Raw genomic sequence first — 22,105 nt, forward strand, 5'->3', positions numbered from 1 at the left:
ATGTTTGGATAAAATCTTATCTTTAGCAAGATAAGAATCAGTAAAACTTGATATAGTAGCCTAAGAATGTGATACTGAAGATAAAATTTCCTTTGAAATTTTTTTAAGAATCCAGGAATTTCAAAGTTATTGTATAAATTCCTCCATTATCAAAACAATGTTTAGATCATGGAATCTTAAAAAAAAAAAAGAAAGAAAGAAAAAAATACTTCAATGAAGAATATGAAAATCCCAGAGATTATAAAATTTCTGATGATACTTTGCTAGGAATTTCTCTCAAAGAGGAACAGATGTTATTACTCTGTCATGATCATCATCACTATCATCATCATTATCATTAGTGCTCATGGGTTGATAGACTTGTACAAGCCAAGTACTACAAGGTATTCCCATCTAATAAGAAGGACAAAGGATTGATTACTTGATAAAATACCTATGTAGCTCTTTTTCTGTGCCAAGCACTATTTTTTAGTACTCTATAAATATTAACTTATCTAATCCTCCTAAAAACCACATGAGGTGAGTTCTATTATTATCCCATTCTACAGATAGAAAAACTGAAGTGTAAATTGCCCCAAGGGCACAGAGCAAAAAACTGTCAGGCCTGGGTATTTCACTCAGACATTAAGCTGCCTTTAACTGCTCCATTCACAAATTCAGTAACATTTGTCCAACATATTTTAAAACTAGCAGAGATGGATATATTACTGGTTTAAGGGCACATTTTTGACTAGATATTCTTCAATTTATTTCTTTGCTTTTAAGTACAATGATATGAATCACTTTTGACCATTTTTCCAAGTGTATTATACTTCATCAAATTATTAGGAAAGTGTTTGATCACCTCCTGCAGTCGAGCAGTTAAGAGTATAAACATTGAAACTTTATTCCTAATAATGTAAACAATTCTGTTCTAAGAAGTATTTGTACAATCTCATTTGAAAGATAAGTGTAAGCATTGCATATTTCCAATGCTTTTAATTTTGTATTTAAGGCAATAGCATGATTATGTGAATTTATGTAATAGGCTTAGCTATCATGTGAATAGGTTGATGTGAATGGCTGTATTGTTTCCTGGGCTTCAGTATGAAAGATTCTTCTGGACACCTTTGTATTCAAACACCTCTGTCTTCTGGACACCTTTTTTTCTGAAAGTAGGGATTGATGTAACTCTCATTGAATGATCAGATGTTGGTTTGTCTCAGGTCTTTATTTTAGTTTTCATGCTCAAGGTAATCATCCTTCAATATATTGTATAAAATCTTTAAATTTGCAGTTGTTAGCAACATGGAAGTCCTTGCAGCTTAGCCATGTTTTCTTTACCAATAAATATCCTCATTTTAGAACTTAAATACAAAACAGTGCTACAGTTTTATTAAATTTATTTATCTTAAGTGATATTTGAGTATAAAGGCTGTCAGGGCATACATTTTAGCCAGCTATCCTGTTTGTGAGGATGAAACTTTTATCAATCTCTGACCTATATATCTAGTATAGACTCTTTAAAATCAGCTATTTAGTTGAAACATGGCCCCAGCTCAAATATCTGGGATGTGGTCATATTTCATTGTTCACTAATATTCAGTACTGGGTTTATATGTATAGTCTTTCTGTCCAGCTCTCTTTTAATAGGAAATATATAATGTAGAGCCCAAACTGTTGGATGAGCGATTAAAAAAAAAATACCTTCAACATGGTTTCTAGTTAAAAGGTAACCTTTACTTAAAAATTTCCTTTTTCCATGTATAAGAACCCAGGAAGGAAAAAAAGAAACGAAATTAACCCAAACCCTACTAGTAAGTCACAGCATGCAAAGCATCTTCTAATGTTATTTTGTTTTGTTTTTGGTTTTTTACTTTTGTCATATGATTACTAGTGTATTATAAATAATGCTTTTAAATGAAGCAATGCTCTTTCCTATTGTGAAATTCTGAGTGCAGACCTACAAATGAGACTAAACTTAGTACATGACTAAATTATTATTTCAAATTAACTTTCTGTGTAAAGTTTGGTTCTACTTTTCATAGTCATCTTCTGGAATGTGATTAGATTTTTTAATCTTCCCTAAACCATGGTATTCATTCATTGTCACTCTGTACATTTAATGTTGTGATGCTTGTTCTACCAATATCTCTACAAATGTCAAAGCATTTGTTATATTAGAGAAATAAGAACCATAAAATAAAATGAGATATATAAGATCTACTTAAAATAAGATTAAAAATAAAAATATTTGACTGTATAAATAATAAGCACTATATACATCAATATTTCATTTAAATATTTTTAAATGGTTATTTTACAATTAAAATTTTAATGATAAATATCTGCATAATCCATCCACAAGAAAGTGCTGATTGATTATAATTATAACCAAAAGTTTGTAAATTATTACCAGCAGAATTTGGAAGTAGTTTATAAAGTCTCATAAAGTCTCCAAAATAATCTCTAAAATTTAATACCTTAATTAATTAAAAAATCAACAGTGCTTCTTGACCTTCTTTACAGAAAATAGAGTTCAGAATCAAAGAGAACACCGTGGTCAGGAAAATGGATTAAGTCTTAAATCATAACATATTACATATTAATTACAAAATGTATCATTGGTTCATTTCAGTTTTTTGAAATCACATATAAAAGTAAAGAACAGAGGAGCACCATTTACTCTGAAGTTGTGAGGCTATAGGGAACACCTAATAAATTTAAATATGTAATGTTGGGGTATGCTTTCAAGGCATTGCCACAGCATTTTAAGTGTATCATCTTTCCTATTGGCTGGTATGGATGCCAAACGGATACATATTCATGCACCGTTTCAAACGCTTTACTAGTTATTCTGAATGATCTGTCTTCCAGCCATCTTAGAAAACTGTGTGTGTGAGAGAGAAAGAGAGAGAGAGAATTTAGAAGAATTTCGTATATGTGCTGTTGCAAAACACATAGAATTGGTAAAAAGGTTTCATAAACTATAAAGTCAAAACATTGTAAGATATACTTTAAATTATGACCAGTTGTAAAAAATGGAGTTAAAGAGTGTAGCCAGAATGAAAAGATTTCACACATATATTAAAATGAAATGATAGTATCATGTTCCCCTAATGGTTCCTGAGATATTGCACTTTATTACTGCATATCAGAAATTAAGAAAAGCCTGGTGGCAATGGAAGTGGAATACCAGCTACTTATTTCTGTCAGCCAATTGACAAATGAAGTCATGTCAATTGGCTGACAGAAATAAGTAGCTGGTATTCTTCTCAATTATCACAACTTTTAAGAACCTAGAAATAAATTACATTTCTTTATGGCCAGTTTGAATACATGCATGAACCAATCTATTACCAAGACAGGCTCAGAGCAAATTAATATAATGAAAGCAATTGGGTACCACACAACATATTTATTGTTTTAAAATTTATTTTGCAGAGGAATTATGCATATTTTTTCTAATTGCCATGCTTAAGTGTATCAATCTTTTTTCAGAATATTAGTCAAAAGGTGAAATTTCCATTGAATAAATTCATTGTTCTTATTGAGAAATCAAGAGCCACAAAAGAAATTATACTATGGCATTCAATATCACTTAAATTATAATTCCAGAGTTATTTGCTATTTATTATCTTTCTCACTAAATTTTTAGTTTTAGAGAAAATATTGTTATGCTTTGGTAACTTCAAATCTGTAGTATTAGAATAAATCAGTGTTTCCCTAACCCCCCAACCCCCTAAAAATAGGGTATAGCTAAGTTAATATTCAAATCCCTACCATTCCTGAAAAAAGATTTTGGAAGAGACAATTTGTGGTAGGATTACATCTTATTCAGACATTATTTAGGTACGATTAACTACAAAATAAAATGTATTTTATTTAAAAATTTAAGACAAATAACATATTGATCTTTTAATTTCAACTTCTGAATATTTAAGAAACTTTAAGTCAGCTGTAATTTTTGTCCCTAGATAGAAATAATTAAGCAAATTTTGTAAAGATCTTGCTTTTTAAATGTATATAAGGTGACCCAAGCATATCAAATTCAGTGATGTCTATATCAATATCCTTAGAAAATAAAAGAAATAAGATAATCGGATAACTAGGTTATTTTTCATCTGTTGCATGTTTTCCTTATGTTAGTTTATTGGCTCTTTTATTTAAAAAATATAGCAATTATTTCTCAGTATTTTTCCCAATTGTCCTTAATGAAAGAAAATTAGAATGTCAGATTCTTTTTGGAGGTGAACTTGAAAAAGAATAACTGCTTTCCTCTCAGGATTCTATATTTATTGATCTAAACATCAGTAATTGCTCTAAAGATGCTTTTGAATGAATAGTATTTTGGTTTGCTAAAATAGATCATTGCTCAGATTTTTTCCCTAGCAATGTCAATGGCATTTTAAGAATAAAGGAGATTCAGGCAGCACGTATTTGCTTGAATCACTGCCTTCTTAGGAGGGAGCCTACTTTGGAGGTTAACGTAGTATAAATGGAAAGAGCAGGGGTTATGGAATCCAGTTTAATTAAACATGCATGTTGTGTGCCCTCGGCAAATTATCTAATCTTTCTTATCTCATTTATGATGTGAGTAAAACAATAGCAAACTTACTAAGTTGTTGTAAGCTGAAAATTAATGCTATGGACTGGATGTTTGTGTTTCTCCAAAATTAATATGTTGATGCCTGAACCCCAGTGTGATGGTATTTGGAGGTGGAGCCTTTAAGAAGTAATGAGGTTTAGAGGAGGTCATGAGGTGATGGGATTAGTGACTTTATAAGAAGAGGAATAAACCACAGCTGGTTCAATCTCTGCCATGTAAGAACACAGTGAAAAGGACACAACTGTATGATCTTAGATTCCCACCTTCCAGAACCATGGGAAATAAAAATCTATTGTTTAAACCACCCAATCTCTGGTATTTTGTTATAGCAACCTGAGCTTACTAAAGCAAGGAGATAATGCTTAGAAAAGATGATAAGATGTACAAGTCTCTTTTTCTTGAATTGTATGTTCAAGAGGAGAAACTATATTAAAGTGATGAGTTTAATGAGGCTACATTGGAGTATTTCTAGAAAGAACCACACTATCTCACATCCTGGATTAGTTATTCAGGTAGAAGAAAGCCACTCTCATTTAATTAAGAATTTTTATTGTGTCATAATTTTTTTGGAGAACTCCAGGTCTAAAATAGGGTGAATTGCCTTCAGACTTTTCCACTCCCAGAAAGTGATATCTTTGACTTTTGTTCTTGAGTTACACCACTTAGAAATACAACTTGGTTTTGAGCATGATCAGATTTATTGTAAATAGTTTATAGATAGGTTTGTGGTCCCGACTATTGGTGAGAGAACTTGGCACAGATTAAGATTTGAAAAAAATTAAAATTTGGCAATGATAATGTATTTTGTTAGAAAAGTGGGCATCTTTATTTGGTTGGTTGGTAGTTGGCTATTTATTTGCTCTCATTCTATGGTACAATTCAGCTTTTTATAAGAACCCAAACTAGCTTATAGTTTTTATCATTCCTTCCATGTGTTTATTTATAGCCTAGAGTTGGCATGACAAAGTAAGCACATAAGAAAAGAACAAGAAAAATGTTTAAATTCCAAGAGGAGTAAATTCCTCCCAAATATTATATCTGATTAAACTATTTCTTGTACAAAAAGGAAATGAAAATACATAAAAGACCCAATAATAATGCCTAGAGTCAAGACCCAGAAGGCAATAAACATCCTGGTATGAATGAATCAAATGCTGCATTTAAACAGATGTGTTGCCACGGCAAAAGCTTCTGGCCATGGGGAGTGTGACTCAGTCATATGGATGGCAAATCAAAAACAGCACCTTTACAGTCATCTCCCTTTCTTTTTCCATTTTGATCTACACATGGCTTAATGGAGTTGTAAGGGCTGTTTATAAGCACTCTCTACTTCTAAGTATTTGGAATATAAAATTCTGAAAGTGAAAAAGTGGGACAAAATTTAGATTATAAAATTATATCCAGTATTCCAAATTACCCACTGTAATGGGTTACTACTCTTAATAATGAGAAAGGTGATAATGAATGTGGATAATGAGTGTGCATAATGTACTTGTAGTTCAATAAACTGCTCCTATTGTTCCACCAACAACTAAGTTACTAAAAATGTCCTTGGGAGGACTAGTGGAATATGATCATTTATCTTGGGAATGTAGTCCTTAAATACATGATAATTTAAAAAATCTTAACTCTTTTTGGGGAGGTATTGTCTCTATTAAACACACACAAGGTAAACAAAACAAAATGTGAAATTTCCTTTGAATTCAATGAATTTCTTTGAATCCTTTAACATAGAAAATAGTAACAATGGGCTGAGATTAAATCTTGGGAAATATAAGAGGTAAAACACAGGTAATAAATCCAGATTGATCATGAAAATCTCTGTAAACATTTTAAGTTAGATAAGTATGGGCATGCCCACAAATATCAATATCAACTGGTGCCTTGCTATTTATATCTCAATAAATAACAGAAATTACTTGAATAACGTGTGGCCCTAGGTTCTTACCCTGAGCTTATTGATACTTGTAGATTTACACCTTTAGCATCGTAGCTAGTTTCATGGTATGATTTGCACAAACTGTGGTGCTCCAAAGAAGCAAAAATACTTTGAGAGATAATTCATAATTTCACTGTGACTCTGTTAGCATATAAAATTAATTGAAAAAATCACTGAGTTCATAGAAATACAGTTTCATGTTTCAACAATTACAAAAATGAGAACAGTTTATTTCAGGTGGAAACAGCTTTTCCTCAAGGAATCTCTCTTCTTAAGTGTCCTTTAAAACACATTCTAAATTCAGAAGAGACGATTTGCAGCAAAAATTTTACAGGGTTACTTAGGCTTAGCTACACATATACATGCACAAAAGAAAGAAAGAGAAAGAAAAGATGACAACTGCTTCCATCAGAAAAACAAGCACTTTTTCCCCCTGGTGTCCTGTCTTTGGATATGTACTGCCTTGGAGAAATGTATAAATCATTTTTATACATGGAACTGTCTTAGAAAACTAGAGATTTTAGTACAAAGAAATCGATTCGCTGAAAGAATGCCCACATGCCATTGTTATGAGTTACTGTATATACACAAGGGGAACTTACAAAGGACCCCTGTTTCACAGTTACTGATGTGCATTAGCACAGTGGGCTTACACCTTCTCCAGGCCTGAGTTACACTTAGTATTACAAATAATATTATAACAATGCTGAAAATACTGATACAAAACAGCTTTAAGATGATATTTCCAAAAAATATCCTTCCATTTAAAATTGAACTGTTTAATTCAGGTTTTCTTTTAGAATGTTTCAGCTTTAAAAAAGGTTTTCCAAGAAAATACTAGTGTTTAAAATGTCTCTTAAAATGTCTATTAAATGACAGATATTCTTAAATAGATTTTTTTTTTTACAAAGTATAATTCAAAAGTTTGTCTTCCAGGAAAACAAAACTATAAACTCCAAAAGTCCAAATCAAAAACATTATTTGTGATACATAGTTCTTCCATATCCTGGGAAAAAAATCCTTGACCATTTTATCATGCTAATTTATTTACAGAATTCAAATACTCTAGCAACACACACCAACTTTCAGGACAAATGAAGCAACTTCCACAATAATCATAATTTTTCTATTTTTCTATCATGTCTTAAATATTGCCCAGCCCAAAATGTATCATAGCTTCTAAAGTATAGAGGGGATTTTAGATAGCAGTCTCATTAAGCTGAGCAAATTGCAGTGCGTATTGTTCTCTTCTAGCAAAATTACAAGCACATCAAAGAAAGAAAACATTTGGCAACCATTTGTCTTGATGCACATGTGTCCTCCTTTAGAAAACCAAAATCACAAGTATAACATATCCACTAGATTCTTTACTCTTACTAATTCTAATCAAGGTTTGAAAATTTGACCAAAGTTTAATGGTTAAAGCTATGGGAGGAAATCTAATGGCTTTTCCCCAAAGCATAGAGCTCAAATACATTTTTGTCTTGGAGGTTGCATTTCACACATAGCTTTAATTTAAGCAGGTTAGTCAGATGCCATGTTAAAAAATGCTATCTCAATTTCCCTTTATTCATTTCATTTGCACACACTGATGGATTCTATCTGTTAGAGAATGTAAGGGAAACAGATCATGCAGTAGGTATGACGATTTCAATTTGCATGGACTTTGCCTAATGTGGATATAGTTACTAGCTTTTATCTTTGTATAAGAAAACTGCAGCCCTGATTCCTACTAGCTGTTTTAAATTACTTTTATTTATTTCTACAGCTGCATATAGTTCTGTTATTAAACATAAAGAAATTATTTTATTTAGATTTATTGATCATTCTCATGTGCACTTAAATATACATTTAAACAGATGTGTTGCCACGGCAAAAGCTTCTGGCCATGGGGAGTGTGACTCAGTCATATGGATGGCAAATCAAAAACAGCACCTTTACAGTCATCTCCCTTTCTTTTTCCATTTTGATCTACACATGGCTTAATGGAGTTGTAAGGGCTGTTTATAAGCACTCTCTACTTCTAAGTATTTGGAATATAAAATTCCGAAAGTGAAAAAGTGGGACAAAATTTAGATTATAAAATTATATCCAGTATTCCAAATTACCCACTGTAATGGGTTACTACTCTTAATAATGAGAAAGGTGATAATGTGGATAATGAGTGTGCATAATGTACTTGTAGTTCAATAAACTGCTCCTATTGTTCCACCGACAACTAAGTTACTAAAAATGTCCTTGGGAGGACTAGTGGAATATGATCATTTATCTTGGGAATGTAGTCCTTAAATACATGATAATTTAAAAAATCTTAACTCTTTTTGGGGAGGTATTGTCTCTATTAAACACACACAAGGTAAACAAAACAAAATGTGAAATTTCCTTGGAATTCAATGAATTTCTTTGAATCCTTTAACATAGAAAATAGTAACAATGGGCTGAGATTAAATCTTGGGAAATATAAGAGGTAAAACACAGGTAATAAATCCAGATTGATCATGAAAATCTCTGTAAACATTTTAAGTTAGATAAGTATGGGCATGCCCACAAATATCAATATCAACTGGTGCCTTGCTATTTATATCTCAATAAATAACAGAAATTACTTGAATAACGTGTGGCCCTAGGTTCTTACCCTGAGCTTATTGATACTTGTAGATTTACACCTTTAGCATCGTAGCTAGTTTCATGGTATGATTTGCACAAACTGTGGTGCTCCAAAGAAGCAAAAATACTTTGAGAGATAATTCATAATTTCACTGTGACTCTGTTAGCATATAAAATTAATTGAAAAAATCACTGAGTTCATAGAAATACAGTTTCATGTTTCAACAATTACAAAAATGAGAACAGTTTATTTCAGGTGGAAACAGCTTTTCCTCAAGGAATCTCTCTTCTTAAGTGTCCTTTAAAACACATTCTAAATTCAGAAGAGACGATTTGCAGCAAAAATTTTACAGGGTTACTTAGGCTTAGCTACACATATACATGCACAAAAGAAAGAAAGAGAAAGAAAAGATGACAACTGCTTCCATCAGAAAAACAAGCACTTTTTCCCCCTGGTGTCCTGTCTTTGGATATGTACTGCCTTGGAGAAATGTATAAATCATTTTTATACATGGAACTGTCTTAGAAAACTAGAGATTTTAGTACAAAGAAATCGATTCGCTGAAAGAATGCCCACATGCCATTGTTATGAGTTACTGTATATACACAAGGGGAACTTACAAAGGACCCCTGTTTCACAGTTACTGATGTGCATTAGCACAGTGGGCTTACACCTTCTCCAGGCCTGAGTTACACTTAGTATTACAAATAATATTATAACAATGCTGAAAATACTGATACAAAACAGCTTTAAGATGATATTTCCAAAAAATATCCTTCCATTTAAAATTGAACTGTTTAATTCAGGTTTTCTTTTAGAATGTTTCAGCTTTAAAAAAGGTTTTCCAAGAAAATACTAGTGTTTAAAATGTCTCTTAAAATGTCTATTAAATGACAGATATTCTTAAATAGATTTTTTTTTTTACAAAGTATAATTCAAAAGTTTGTCTTCCAGGAAAACAAAACTATAAACTCCAAAAGTCCAAATCAAAAACATTATTTGTGATACATAGTTCTTCCATATCCTGGGAAAAAAATCCTTGACCATTTTATCATGCTAATTTATTTACAGAATTCAAATACTCTAGCAACACACACCAACTTTCAGGACAAATGAAGCAACTTCCACAATAATCATAATTTTTCTATTTTTCTATCATGTCTTAAATATTGCCCAGCCCAAAATGTATCATAGCTTCTAAAGTATAGAGGGGATTTTAGATAGCAGTCTCATTAAGCTGAGCAAATTGCAGTGCGTATTGTTCTCTTCTAGCAAAATTACAAGCACATCAAAGAAAGAAAACATTTGGCAACCATTTGTCTTGATGCACATGTGTCCTCCTTTAGAAAACCAAAATCACAAGTATAACATATCCACTAGATTCTTTACTCTTACTAATTCTAATCAAGGTTTGAAAATTTGACCAAAGTTTAATGGTTAAAGCTATGGGAGGAAATCTAATGGCTTTTCCCCAAAGCATAGAGCTCAAATACATTTTTGTCTTGGAGGTTGCATTTCACACATAGCTTTAATTTAAGCAGGTTAGTCAGATGCCATGCTAAAAAATGCTATCTCAATTTCCCTTTATTCATTTCATTTGCACACACTGATGGATTCTATCTGTTAGAGAATGTAAGGGAAACAGATCATGCAGTAGGTATGACGATTTCAATTTGCATGGACTTTGCCTAATGTGGATATAGTTACTAGCTTTTATCTTTGTATAAGAAAACTGCAGCCCTGATTCCTACTAGCTGTTTTAAATTACTTTTATTTATTTCTACAGCTGCATATAGTTCTGTTATTAAACATAAAGAAATTATTTTATTTAGATTTATTGATCATTCTCATGTGCACTTAAATATAAAACATAATAGGCCTTATTTGGCAAGAAAAATATTTGCCATCAAATGAGTTTTAAATACTCCTGTTAGAGATTTATTTCTAAGATCAAATTGCCAAAGTTCACATGTATTTTAATTTTCCCTCAAATCTAGATGACTAAAGAGTCAGAATAGTTTATACTGGGCTACTAAGAAACTGACTTTCTGTTCCTCAATTTATCATGTATGGGTCGATGTATATAGGGTAAAATTGAACATATATAAAAAAATAATCAACAATTTAAAAAATACAAAGAAAGTGAAGTAAAATAATTTTCATGTTTCATCCTTTGAATTAAAAAAAAAAAAATGCTGATACTGCCATGACTCAGAGCAAGCATGTCATGCTTGATGCATCATTTGACAAAATTAAGCCAACTTTACCACCTCACTGTGTCATGTCATAGTACTTCAACATCAATAGCAAAAACTAAAAGCAAAATTTTTTGAAGATCAGAGCTGTCATTCTCTATTTGGCTAGCAATTACTCAGTCTGAAATCCTTTGTGAACTAGTGTGAACTAAACATTTAGAGGATAAAAGAAATAGCTTTTTCCTCCTTAATAGTATGGCAAGATAAGCTTGAATGTATGTAATAGAGACACACGTATCTCTAGGTTACATGCAAGCAGACTTCATTCTTCAATAAATACACCATCAAATATAAGACTTTAAAATCCCTCTTCTTTTTTCCTTCTATTAACTATGTAATTTAAAATTCTTTACAATCTCTTTATCTACTTATTCCTCACATCTATCTTCACAGTAACACCATCAAGTGAACAGAGTGCTATTTGATATTACTTTCTGGAACTTCAATGTATATCAGTGACCGATATAGATAAAAGATAAATATATTATGGACTATATAAACCAGCAAGATGGTCCCATTTATTATACATCTATAGAATAAAATCTTCAAGACTATCCAACCTAATTCATTTAACATGCTTGAGCCCTCATTCTAAAAAAAAAAAAGTGTACGGTTCTTTGTTTATAACTAAAAATAAAATGTAATAAGTACATGACAATTTAAATATGAGCTATGTACGAGAAACATTAACCATCTTTATCCAATCCAGAGACAAGAATTGGGTGTCTTAATTATCCATCCTGCTGGCCGAGAGTCTGCAGCTCAGTGCTGTGTAAATTATGATGGAGAAAAACATTCTTTCTGCTGTACATGTGTAAAGAGATTGGCCCTCTTGGTGGCTGTCCGAATCTGCCTGTGAAGGTTGAATGCTGTCTGGCCACAGCAGCCTGGTCCTTTGGTTTCTCTGAGAACGTGGGGAGCCCTTCGGTCTTAGCTGTTGGCTTTAGAGAGTTCTGCCCAACAGTGGCCCGCAGGTTCTGGGTGACCTCTGAAGTGAGGGTTTCATAAGTTCCTCTTGAATGTTTGATAACTTCTGCTAGTTCCTTGTCCTTCAAGAAATTACTTAAACATAGATTTGACAGTTGACAGGTCTTGCTTTTGTAGGGGCTTGTCTGGTCAGCCAATGAGTATCTAAAACGGTCCTCGGTGGGAGTATGCATTGCTTTTCTGTCCCTTGTGCTGAGACTTTGGCTCACAATTCGATTTCGATATGTAGCCTATGGTAAAGACACAGAAAGAAAATGATATCTTTAAAAAATACAATCATAGCACACATAGAATACAGTTATATTTTCACAATTTCTGTGCAAATCTCTCCATTTTCAACAAGGCTTAAATCAATTCTCCATGAGAGTAAATTTTTCACTACCACCAATAGTGGTTAAACAGTTAAGTTATTCCAAAAGACATTGTTTTTAAAGACTACATTTTTTTAAGAGCAGTTTTAGGTTTACAATGAAATCAAGAGGACGGTAGAAATTTCCCACATACCACCTGACCCCACACATACGTAATCTCCCCCTTTATTAACATCATGCACCAGAGTGGTACTTTTTTTTTTTTTTTTTACTGAGGATGAGCCTACATTGACACATCATAATCACCCAAATGCATAGTTTGCATCAGGGTTCACTGTTTGAGCTGTACATTCTATAAGTTTAGATAAAATTATAATGACATTTATTCATTATTATAATATCATATTTTCACTGTCCTAAAAAAGTTCCCTGTGCTCTGCTTATTCATCTCTTCCCTAATCCTTCTACCCCTGGCACCCACTGATCTTTTTATGGTCTCTACAATTATATCTTTTTCAGAATGTGGTATAGTTGGAATCATACTTTTCAGATTGGCTTCTTTCACTTAGTAATGTGCATTTGTTTCCTTTATGTCTTTTTATGGATTGATAGCTCATTTCTTCTTATCATGAAATAAAAGGCATTTGAAATTTATCTAATTTTGAAAATTCAAATCTATACCTTTATCTGAGAATACAGATTATTTTAATAGGTAATGAACATCTATATATGGAGTTATTAATTTTTTTGTTGGATTTAATATGCTATTATTTACTTAAGTATATACTGAGAGAATTTTAGAATTACCAATATCATTATTTGTATCAGCAAAGTGGTAACCTAGAAATTTAAGGAACTAAAACAAAGTCACAACAATGACTAAAAAGAATAGTAGAGCACTTGAGAGAAATTTCAGCATGTATTTCATTTAGTCTTTTGGATGAACTTTATTAATCCAAATTTGATCCACAAACATATGCCACCCTCTTTCTCACAAGAAGTTTATACTGTCATGATAGTAACAAGACACAGCTCATTGAATCATGCTGTGGGGGTAGAAAAGATTATAAGCTGGCACCAGAATTCCTCTTGAAGAGAGCTCTGTCTGGGTTTGGAAAAACACATTGAGCTAGAAACGGACTAGCTGACTTATTGCTCTGGTGGCAAAAGTGGAGGATTTATTATTGATACTAAGAGGAGGAGGAAAAAAAAGAAGAGAGTAGAGTATATGGCAGTCAGTTGTTGCAAAACATGTGGAAGAAGCCAATGAAAATTTCTGCATACTTGTTACACAAATGGTATAGTATTAAATGCCCATCTTTTCATCGTTCTCTAGAAAACCATTTCTCCAAACCTGATATCTATTTCAAACCCCAATTTGCTCATCCAGCCATCATCACTTTAATTAATATCACTAATTTGACATAAAACAAAACAACAAAATCAAACTTTGATTTTGACTCTGAAACCTATTCTCCCCAGAGCCTCTTTCTCAGATGGCAGCACTATCAGGCCAACACTGAAAATTATCCTTTCTTTCTCTCTTTTCCTTTTACCCCTTTAAATCAAGTCCTTGCTGATATACTACAAAAATGCAATCTCAAGTTGACTGTCCACTTCTCTTATATCCACTTTATCCTCTTGACCCAATTCTTGGGCACATATTAAGCATTTAATAAATATTTGCTGAATAAAGTTTATGTTAGAGATAATAATATATACTATTTATTGAGTATTATATGCCAAGCATTCTTCTAGTGCCTTAATATATTTAATCCTCACAAGAGTCTTTCGAAGTAATTTCTATTATCCTTATTAAACAGACTAGAAAATTGTAAAACAGTGAGTTCACTTGTACCCTATAGCTAGTATAGGGTAGGCAGTCTGCTTGATTAACCACTAATTCATTCTGCCTCTCAGTATGCCCATGGGAATATTTCTGAAATGTATCACATTTAAAAAAAAATTATATGCAGAATAATATTGTAATCTAAATGTATGCTTCAAGATTATCATTAATAAGATGACTCTCTGATTTCCTGCAAAACTAAAGTCTGTTGGGGGTTTCTTTAGGATTTCCATATACTCAATGATTTCAGATTGAGTTATTTTACTAGTCATGCCTTTTCTTTCTTTTCTTTCTTTTTTTTTTTTTATTGTCTTGATTTTGAAATGTTCATTCTAGTTTCTATGTGCTTATAGAAGCCACTCTACTACTTCTATGGAAGACTTAAAATGGAAAATTAGATTTGGAGTAGAGGTAGGCAGGCTGGCTAGCTAGTTTATAAAGGAAGCATTTCCATGACTTACAGATGTTTCAGGGACTTCCTCGGAAGTAAAAAGAATAAACTATTTTGATTCAATTTTCATTGTTTAGGAACTTTTCTAGCTTATTTCTTCTTAACTCTTTCCCAATACTCTAGGTATATGGACCTACTTAGAAATGTGAGCTTTTATTTTCTCTTCATCTTTGTGACTTCACTTCTGTAAAATGCTTAATTATTGAATCAGTTACTCATAGACTCCAGATCAACACTGTGTTTAATATCTGCACGCAGATGTTATACACATAATGAGTGCTATTTGTAAAGTATTCTGAAAAAAAAAAAGTTATTTCAGGACAAAAGATACATTAGTAAATTCATCATAATAATTACCAGTGGTAATGTTTCTTTTTCATTTCTAGTTCTATAGAGGATGCCTAGGAAAGTAGAGGAGGTGGGTGGAGATTCATTTCCATTACATTTCTTTTGGGGAAATAATCATTATTTTCTTTTGTGATCACTTTAACCCTTCTGGACTATTACATTAAATTGAATATACAGTTTTAATATATGCATATTAAAGGAATATGCCTGTATTCACTTAATATAGGCATATTAAAGGAATCAAATAATTCAATTCACAGGCAGCCTCAATGCTCCTTCTCTTGTATAGTATCTGATACCTATAGGGTACATGTGAATCTACCATAAAAAGAAGAAAAATGAAGAATCTCACTCTTGATTTTTTTAAAGAAAAATGCATATATGACCCATTCCTGTTTATTTGGCATAGACTGCTTTTGACATCTTAGACTTTTTTTTTTTCTTAGTTCTTTGTGATGTTCAGCATTAAGTCCAGAGCTCATCATATACATGTGAGACTGTATAGTACAGGGGTTAATCACATGGATTTTGGGTCAGACATATATGGATTGATTTCTTCATTTAATAAATATTTACTGACCACTACTGACGGTAAAGCACTATATTATATGATGGAAAACAGTGCTGTTCATAAAAGAACTGGCTCATGCCTTCAGGCAGCTTAAAGTCTAATGAAAGAATCAACCAGAATCAGACACTTTCTAGCTAGATGAGCTTGGCAAGTTACCCATCCTAAGTCACCAATTTCCTCAACTGTGAAAGGAAGATTTATAATCATACCTGTATCTACATACAGGATTATTGTTAAGATTTGATAAACTGCTGTATATAAAATGCCTAAAATTATACCTGGAACATAGTTATCTTGATGACAGCAACAATAAAAATAATTACAGTAATAAAGTGACCAATATACCTAGAAATTACTTTGATAGATGCACATTTCATCCTTTAGAAGCTAAACCACTTTGAAGACTTCAATAGAGACTTAAAAAAGCAATTTACTCCAGAATATTCAAGAAACTTTGCATTTGTTTTTGTACTTTGATCTCCCAGAACAGACTCTGAGATAAATATGTTTGAGACAATAAAGAAAAAGTTTATTGGAAAGTATTCTCAAGCTAACGCCTATGGGGGGATGAAGAACGCAGGGTCTGGCAAAGGTAGAATTTAAACTCTGTGCAATTAAACTGTCTCAAATGATCACACAGGAAGATATGAAGCTGGAATGACTCTTCAGAGTTGTCTTCAATTTAGGCAAGTGGTCGGAGGCCTTATACTCTTGCACCAAGGCATTATTAGGCATTGGCAGGCTCTGAGAAGGGGGCGTAACCTTTAGTGAGTAGGCTTTTTGGGAGGGGGCGGGGGTAGAGAGAAATTCTCAAAGAAGAACTTACTTGAATGCATTCAGCTGCCAACATTTTCAGCAACTGGGAAAATGAAGGCCCTAGTTGTGAAAGTGTGTGTGTGTGTGTGTTTGGGGAGGAGGGAGAAAGAATTGGGAAGAACACCACAACATCTTCTACACTCATTATCCTATATATGTATTTAATATATTATGGGACAATTTGGTATAATGGAAAGAACAGAGAACCTTGAGCCAAAGCTTCTAATCTTGACTGTGCTGCTGTCAAACAGTGTTGTCTTAGATGAATAAATTAATTTTTCTGGGCTTCATTTTTTGAACCTATTGACAGGGATGATGAAAATAGAAGATAAAAATTAGATCTGGGAGAAACTCTAACACTCATTCATTTGCCTTCCAGTTCTAAAATTCTAAATCTAAAATACATATTTTATTCTACATGTTTTGGAACATATTTAGACAAGTATAGAAAAGATTCTCTTGATTCAAAGTATAAAAATATATTTGGGCACATATATATTTGTATTTGGTTGTCCTGGCCTAGAGGAAAATAAATAATTTCCTCATAATGCTGCTAATTGATATTAATTCCTTCAGAAGCTCTTTGGATCTCATCTCCAAAGGGGATTTTCAGGGCATATGCCTAGCTACATCTTTCTCAAAACTGGAATTAAATTTCCCCAAAGATATAATTGTGTTCATTTTAGACCGTTTAATTGTCAAACAGCTATTTTACTACCTAGTCTCAGAGTTCCTAGTAGAGGATGAAAGCATGGCAAATTTAGTAATTTATCAATCAAGTGTGAAGATTATAATAAATTCTTTATCCAAGATCATCGATTTTAAACATATTATTTTATGTGCCACTAAGAAAGGAAAAACAAATACAGTAACCATAATTCTTATTACAAAGAAACAAATATGTTATGTTCCCTTATTACAATCTCTGATCCAGTAATCGGTCACACCAGCCTCTCATTGGAATTTCTTCCTTATTCAGTTTCCTTTCCCAGGTTTCGTAGTTCTTTCGCATTTATCTGTATGATACAACTTCATTTACATGTGGGTATATTCTCTCTTTAGATTTCGTGAAGCATTTGGTTTTTATTTTAGAAGAGAGTATAGAATTGAGGTAAGCCAATTACAAATAATTTTTTCCACTAATATTGAAGTTATTCCCTTTTACTTTCTTTCTTTGGCTTTCCATACATAAAATAACTTGTTATAATACCATATCATAGTAAAAACTTTTGAAAATGTTCTTAAATGATAACTGAATACATGCAGTATCAACTTTGCATATTACTCAGTTGAAAAAAGGACAATATAAAGCTATGATAAAATCTTCACATATACAGCAATGTAAACTCGTTACAACTACAACCTGGTTGAAAAGATTGATTGTGAGATTCATCCTGATTTTATGGGTTTTATTATTAAAAATTGTCTTATAACTGATGCAAAATAGAAGTACAGTAATCATACCAATGTGCATAGCCCAATTTTTATTAGGGCATGGTGATAGAATTAATGGGGGACAAGAATGTTATTTCAAACACTGATTAATGAGTTTCATATTTTTTTCTTGAAGTTTTTCTTTTTTATGAACTACATTGACAGTTGCCCAAATGTTATCAGGCAACAACTTCCTATGAGAGTTTCTTGAATAGATTAGAATTTAGCACATGATTGATCATTTTATTTGATTTTAAAATACATTTATCTGCAAATGTTCTTCAATTAACAAAAAAAATAGTCTTGTTTTACAATTAGAATTGTTCCTAATGGAATTGAAACACTTGAAACAATTTCTAATAGTTAGCTAGAAAAAAAATGATATTACATTAGAAAATAGCTAATGTTAAATAGTACTTTTTTTCATAAAGATTATTGAAAATATCAATATTATAATTTGAATTTAAATAAAAGAAGAGATAAATATGAAATTATGTTAAAGTGAACCAGTATTATCATTGGTCAGAGTTCCTGTAGCAGGAGAAGCTATGCAGTAACATTTAGATGATAATTCACACAGAGAAGCAAGCCTCTTGAGGTCATGGTTTTTTACTAATAAACCCTGAAGATCAAATAAGTAAGATACACAATTCTGAATACTGTATATTTTCAAGAATAGACACTTTGACCCCACCCATTCCATACCCAAGCAAATTAAAATATAAGGTTCATAAGGGCAAGAACTTGGCCTGTCTTGTTTAATGCTGAATCTAATGCTTGTAACAGTGCAATTACTAGTAACTCCTTAATGCTTATACATTCCAGAAAAGAATCTCCTACCATGGTTCCTTTCCTTACTAATATAGCTTATCTGATATGTTCTTTCCCTTGATATTTTTCTCATTGATGAGTTGATTATTTTGATCTATATAGATTGATACATTACCTAGATCTTAAACTATCAAGCAGTGGACATGTATATTTTACTTCTTTTCTTGAAAGCAGTAGGAATGACTTTTTTCCAAGGGATATGTCAACTTTTCAGAGATATTTTTGTAGTCTCAACTCCTCCTTAGTTGTACTTTCCCCAATAAAGGAACAAGACTTATTGTGTAACTACAATATATTCTTGGGAGGAAATAATAAACCTTTCATAACCACCAAAGCAATATGACATTATATCTATAGCATTAGATATCAAAGCAACTGAAAAAAAGATCTCTGTACGTGCATTTAATCAATACTGTGAAAAATTAATTGAAAGGGACTTATGGTTAAGTAGCAGTTCTTAATCTCCTTTTTATTCTATGTCAACATGACATAGATATACACTTTTTTGGCCAAAACCAGGAATATGAAAATACTCCCATTAAAATATGGTTAACTCCTATACCTCCTACTTATGTAAACATTTTAGACTTATAAATGCAAACAAAGTGGTCAGAATTTTCTCTAATTTATAGGAAAATAATTTTTAGTGTTTTAGCAATAGTAGCAACATATTATTTAAAATATACATTCAACAAATAATGTTGACCCCTTTGATACTGGCCTAGTATCCTGAAGATTGAGTAGGTCATTTTATTAGTGTGGAAAATAAATGATGAAGGTATCAGTTGAGGCAGTACAATAAATGAATGAATTACAGAACAAGTTCTACAATATATATTAATTACTATAAATACATCAATACATAAATCTGAAGGCAGAATAATAAAAACTTTCAATACTGTGATGTCAAAGCCATCTCTATGAACTGTTAAATATTACTAAATATGTGAAAAGTGCTCTGAATAAAGGCATGTACAAATAATCTTACTGAATAAAATATTAAAATATGTAAATAAATCTTAAATATAATTATTTCCATATTCTCTTTAATTGAGGTATAGAACATTATATAAGTTTCAGGTGTACAACATTATAATTAGCCATCTGTATACACAATAAAATGATCACCACCAAAACTTTAGTTATCATCCATCACCATACAATTGATCTTAACTCATTTTACCCACTTCCCAAATCCCTTCCCCTCTGATAACCACCAATCTGTTCTCTGTAACTGAGTTTATTTTTGTTTTGTCTGTTTTTGTTTTTTAGATTCCACATATGAGTGAAATCATATGGTATTGGTATTTCTCCATCTGACTTATTTCAATTAGCAAAATACCCTTAAGCTCCAACTATGTTGTTGTAAATGGCAGGATTTCATTCTTTTCTTATAGCTGAGTAGTGTTCCACTGTGTGTGTATGTGTGTACCACATCTTTATTTATTCATCCATTGATGGACACTCAAGTTGTTTCCATATCTTGACTATTCTAAATAATGCTGCTAAGCATATATCTTTTCTAATTACTGTTCCCGTATTCTTTAGATAAATACCCAGAAGTGGAATAGCTGGATCATATGGTAGCTCTATTCTTAATTTTTTGAGGAACATCCGTACTGTTTCCATAGTGGCTGCACCAATTCACATTCCCACTAATAGTGCACAATGTTTCCTTTTTCTCTGCATCCTCTCTAACACTTATTTCTTGTCTTTGTGATAATTCTAACAGGTATGAAGTGATATTTCATTGCAGTTTTGATTTGCATTTCTCTAGTAACTAGTGATGTTGAACATCTTTTCATGTGCCTTTTGGCCATTCATACATCTTCTTTGGAAAAATGTCTATTCAGATATTCTGATCATTTTTTAATAAGGTTGTTTATTGGTTATTGAGTTGAATGAGTTCTTTATATGTTTTGGATATTAACCCCTTATTGAATATACAATTTGAAACTATCTTCTGCCTTTCAGTGGGTTGCTTTTCCATTTTGATAATGGTTTCCTTTGCTGTGCAGCAGCTTTTTGTTTTGATGTAATCCCATTTGTTTATTTTTGCTTATGTTTCCTTTGCCTTTGGAGTAAGATCCACAAAAACATTGCTAAGATCCATGTCAAGAAGATTAATGCCTGTTTTCTTCTAGGAATTTTATGGTTTCAAGTCTTACCTTTAAGTCTTTTGTTCATATTGAGTTAATTTTTGTGTATGGTGTACAATAGTGGTCTATTTTCTTTTTTTTTTTTTTTTTTTTGCATGTGGCTGTCCAGTTTTCCCAACACCATTTATCGAAGAGACTATCTGTTCTCCATTGTATGTTCTTGGCTGCTTTATCATAAATCAATTGTCTATATATGTGTAGTTTATTTTTGAGCTCTCAGTCCTGGGCTCTCAATTGATCTCCGTGTCTGTTTTAATGCCAATATCATACTGTTTTAATTACAGTAGCTTTGTAGCACAGTTTGAAATCCAGGAGCATGATATCTCTAGCTTTGTTTTTTTCTCAAAATTGCTTTGGCTGTTCAAAATCTTTGTGGTTCCATACAAATTTTAGAATTGTTCTATTTCTTTAAAAAATGCCATTGGAATTTTGATAGGAATTGCCGTGAATCTGTAGATTGCTTTGGGTAGTATATACATTTTAACAATATTAATTCTTCCAATCTATGAACATGGACTATCTTTCCATTTATTTACTATTTTCTTTTTATCAGTTAACCCTGAGGATATTATAAGGGTCTCTCTTAATATTCTTTCTCTAATGACCTTTGTAAATTTTCTTAAAGGTTAAATTAGCACTGTGATACATTTTAAACAAGAATTAAACAGAAGTGTTCTGCCCATAGTCCCTTTTCCATTCAAGCACACACCTTAAAGGAACCTCTCTTGTCCTACTTTTAGAGGATGGGTTCTATAGTGTTCCAAACAAATGCTGTACTAATCTACTATTGGAGGAGGCATAAAGATCTTTGCTTGTAAAACTCCATCACACTAGTTTCTAATCTAGTTTTAAGGCAGTCCATAGTTTATTTAACCATAAACCTATCAGCTAATTTAGTTTTATATTAAGTAGTATAAAATTATGTGAAGGAAAAGATAATAGTAGAATTTATATTCTT

The 22,105-nt window shown here is 31.9% G+C and overlaps 1 protein-coding gene across 1 annotated transcript in view; it reads right to left on the reverse strand.

The window, feature by feature from the left end:
* Positions 1-12,121: 12,121 nt before the first annotated feature.
* The window catches only part of CCSER1 (coiled-coil serine rich protein 1), a 1,102,883-nt gene continuing 1,092,899 nt past the window's right edge, over positions 12,122-22,105 (reverse strand). Inside the window, exon 11 of the mRNA XM_011356283.1 lies at positions 12,122-12,607. Coding sequence (XP_011354585.1) covers positions 12,122-12,607 — 486 coding nt within the window. The remainder of the gene's footprint in view (positions 12,608-22,105) is intronic.

Source organism: Pteropus vampyrus, unplaced genomic scaffold (genome assembly GCF_000151845.1).
Source record: "Pteropus vampyrus isolate Shadow unplaced genomic scaffold, Pvam_2.0 Scaffold25, whole genome shotgun sequence".
NCBI classification, from domain to species: domain Eukaryota; kingdom Metazoa; phylum Chordata; class Mammalia; order Chiroptera; family Pteropodidae; genus Pteropus; species Pteropus vampyrus.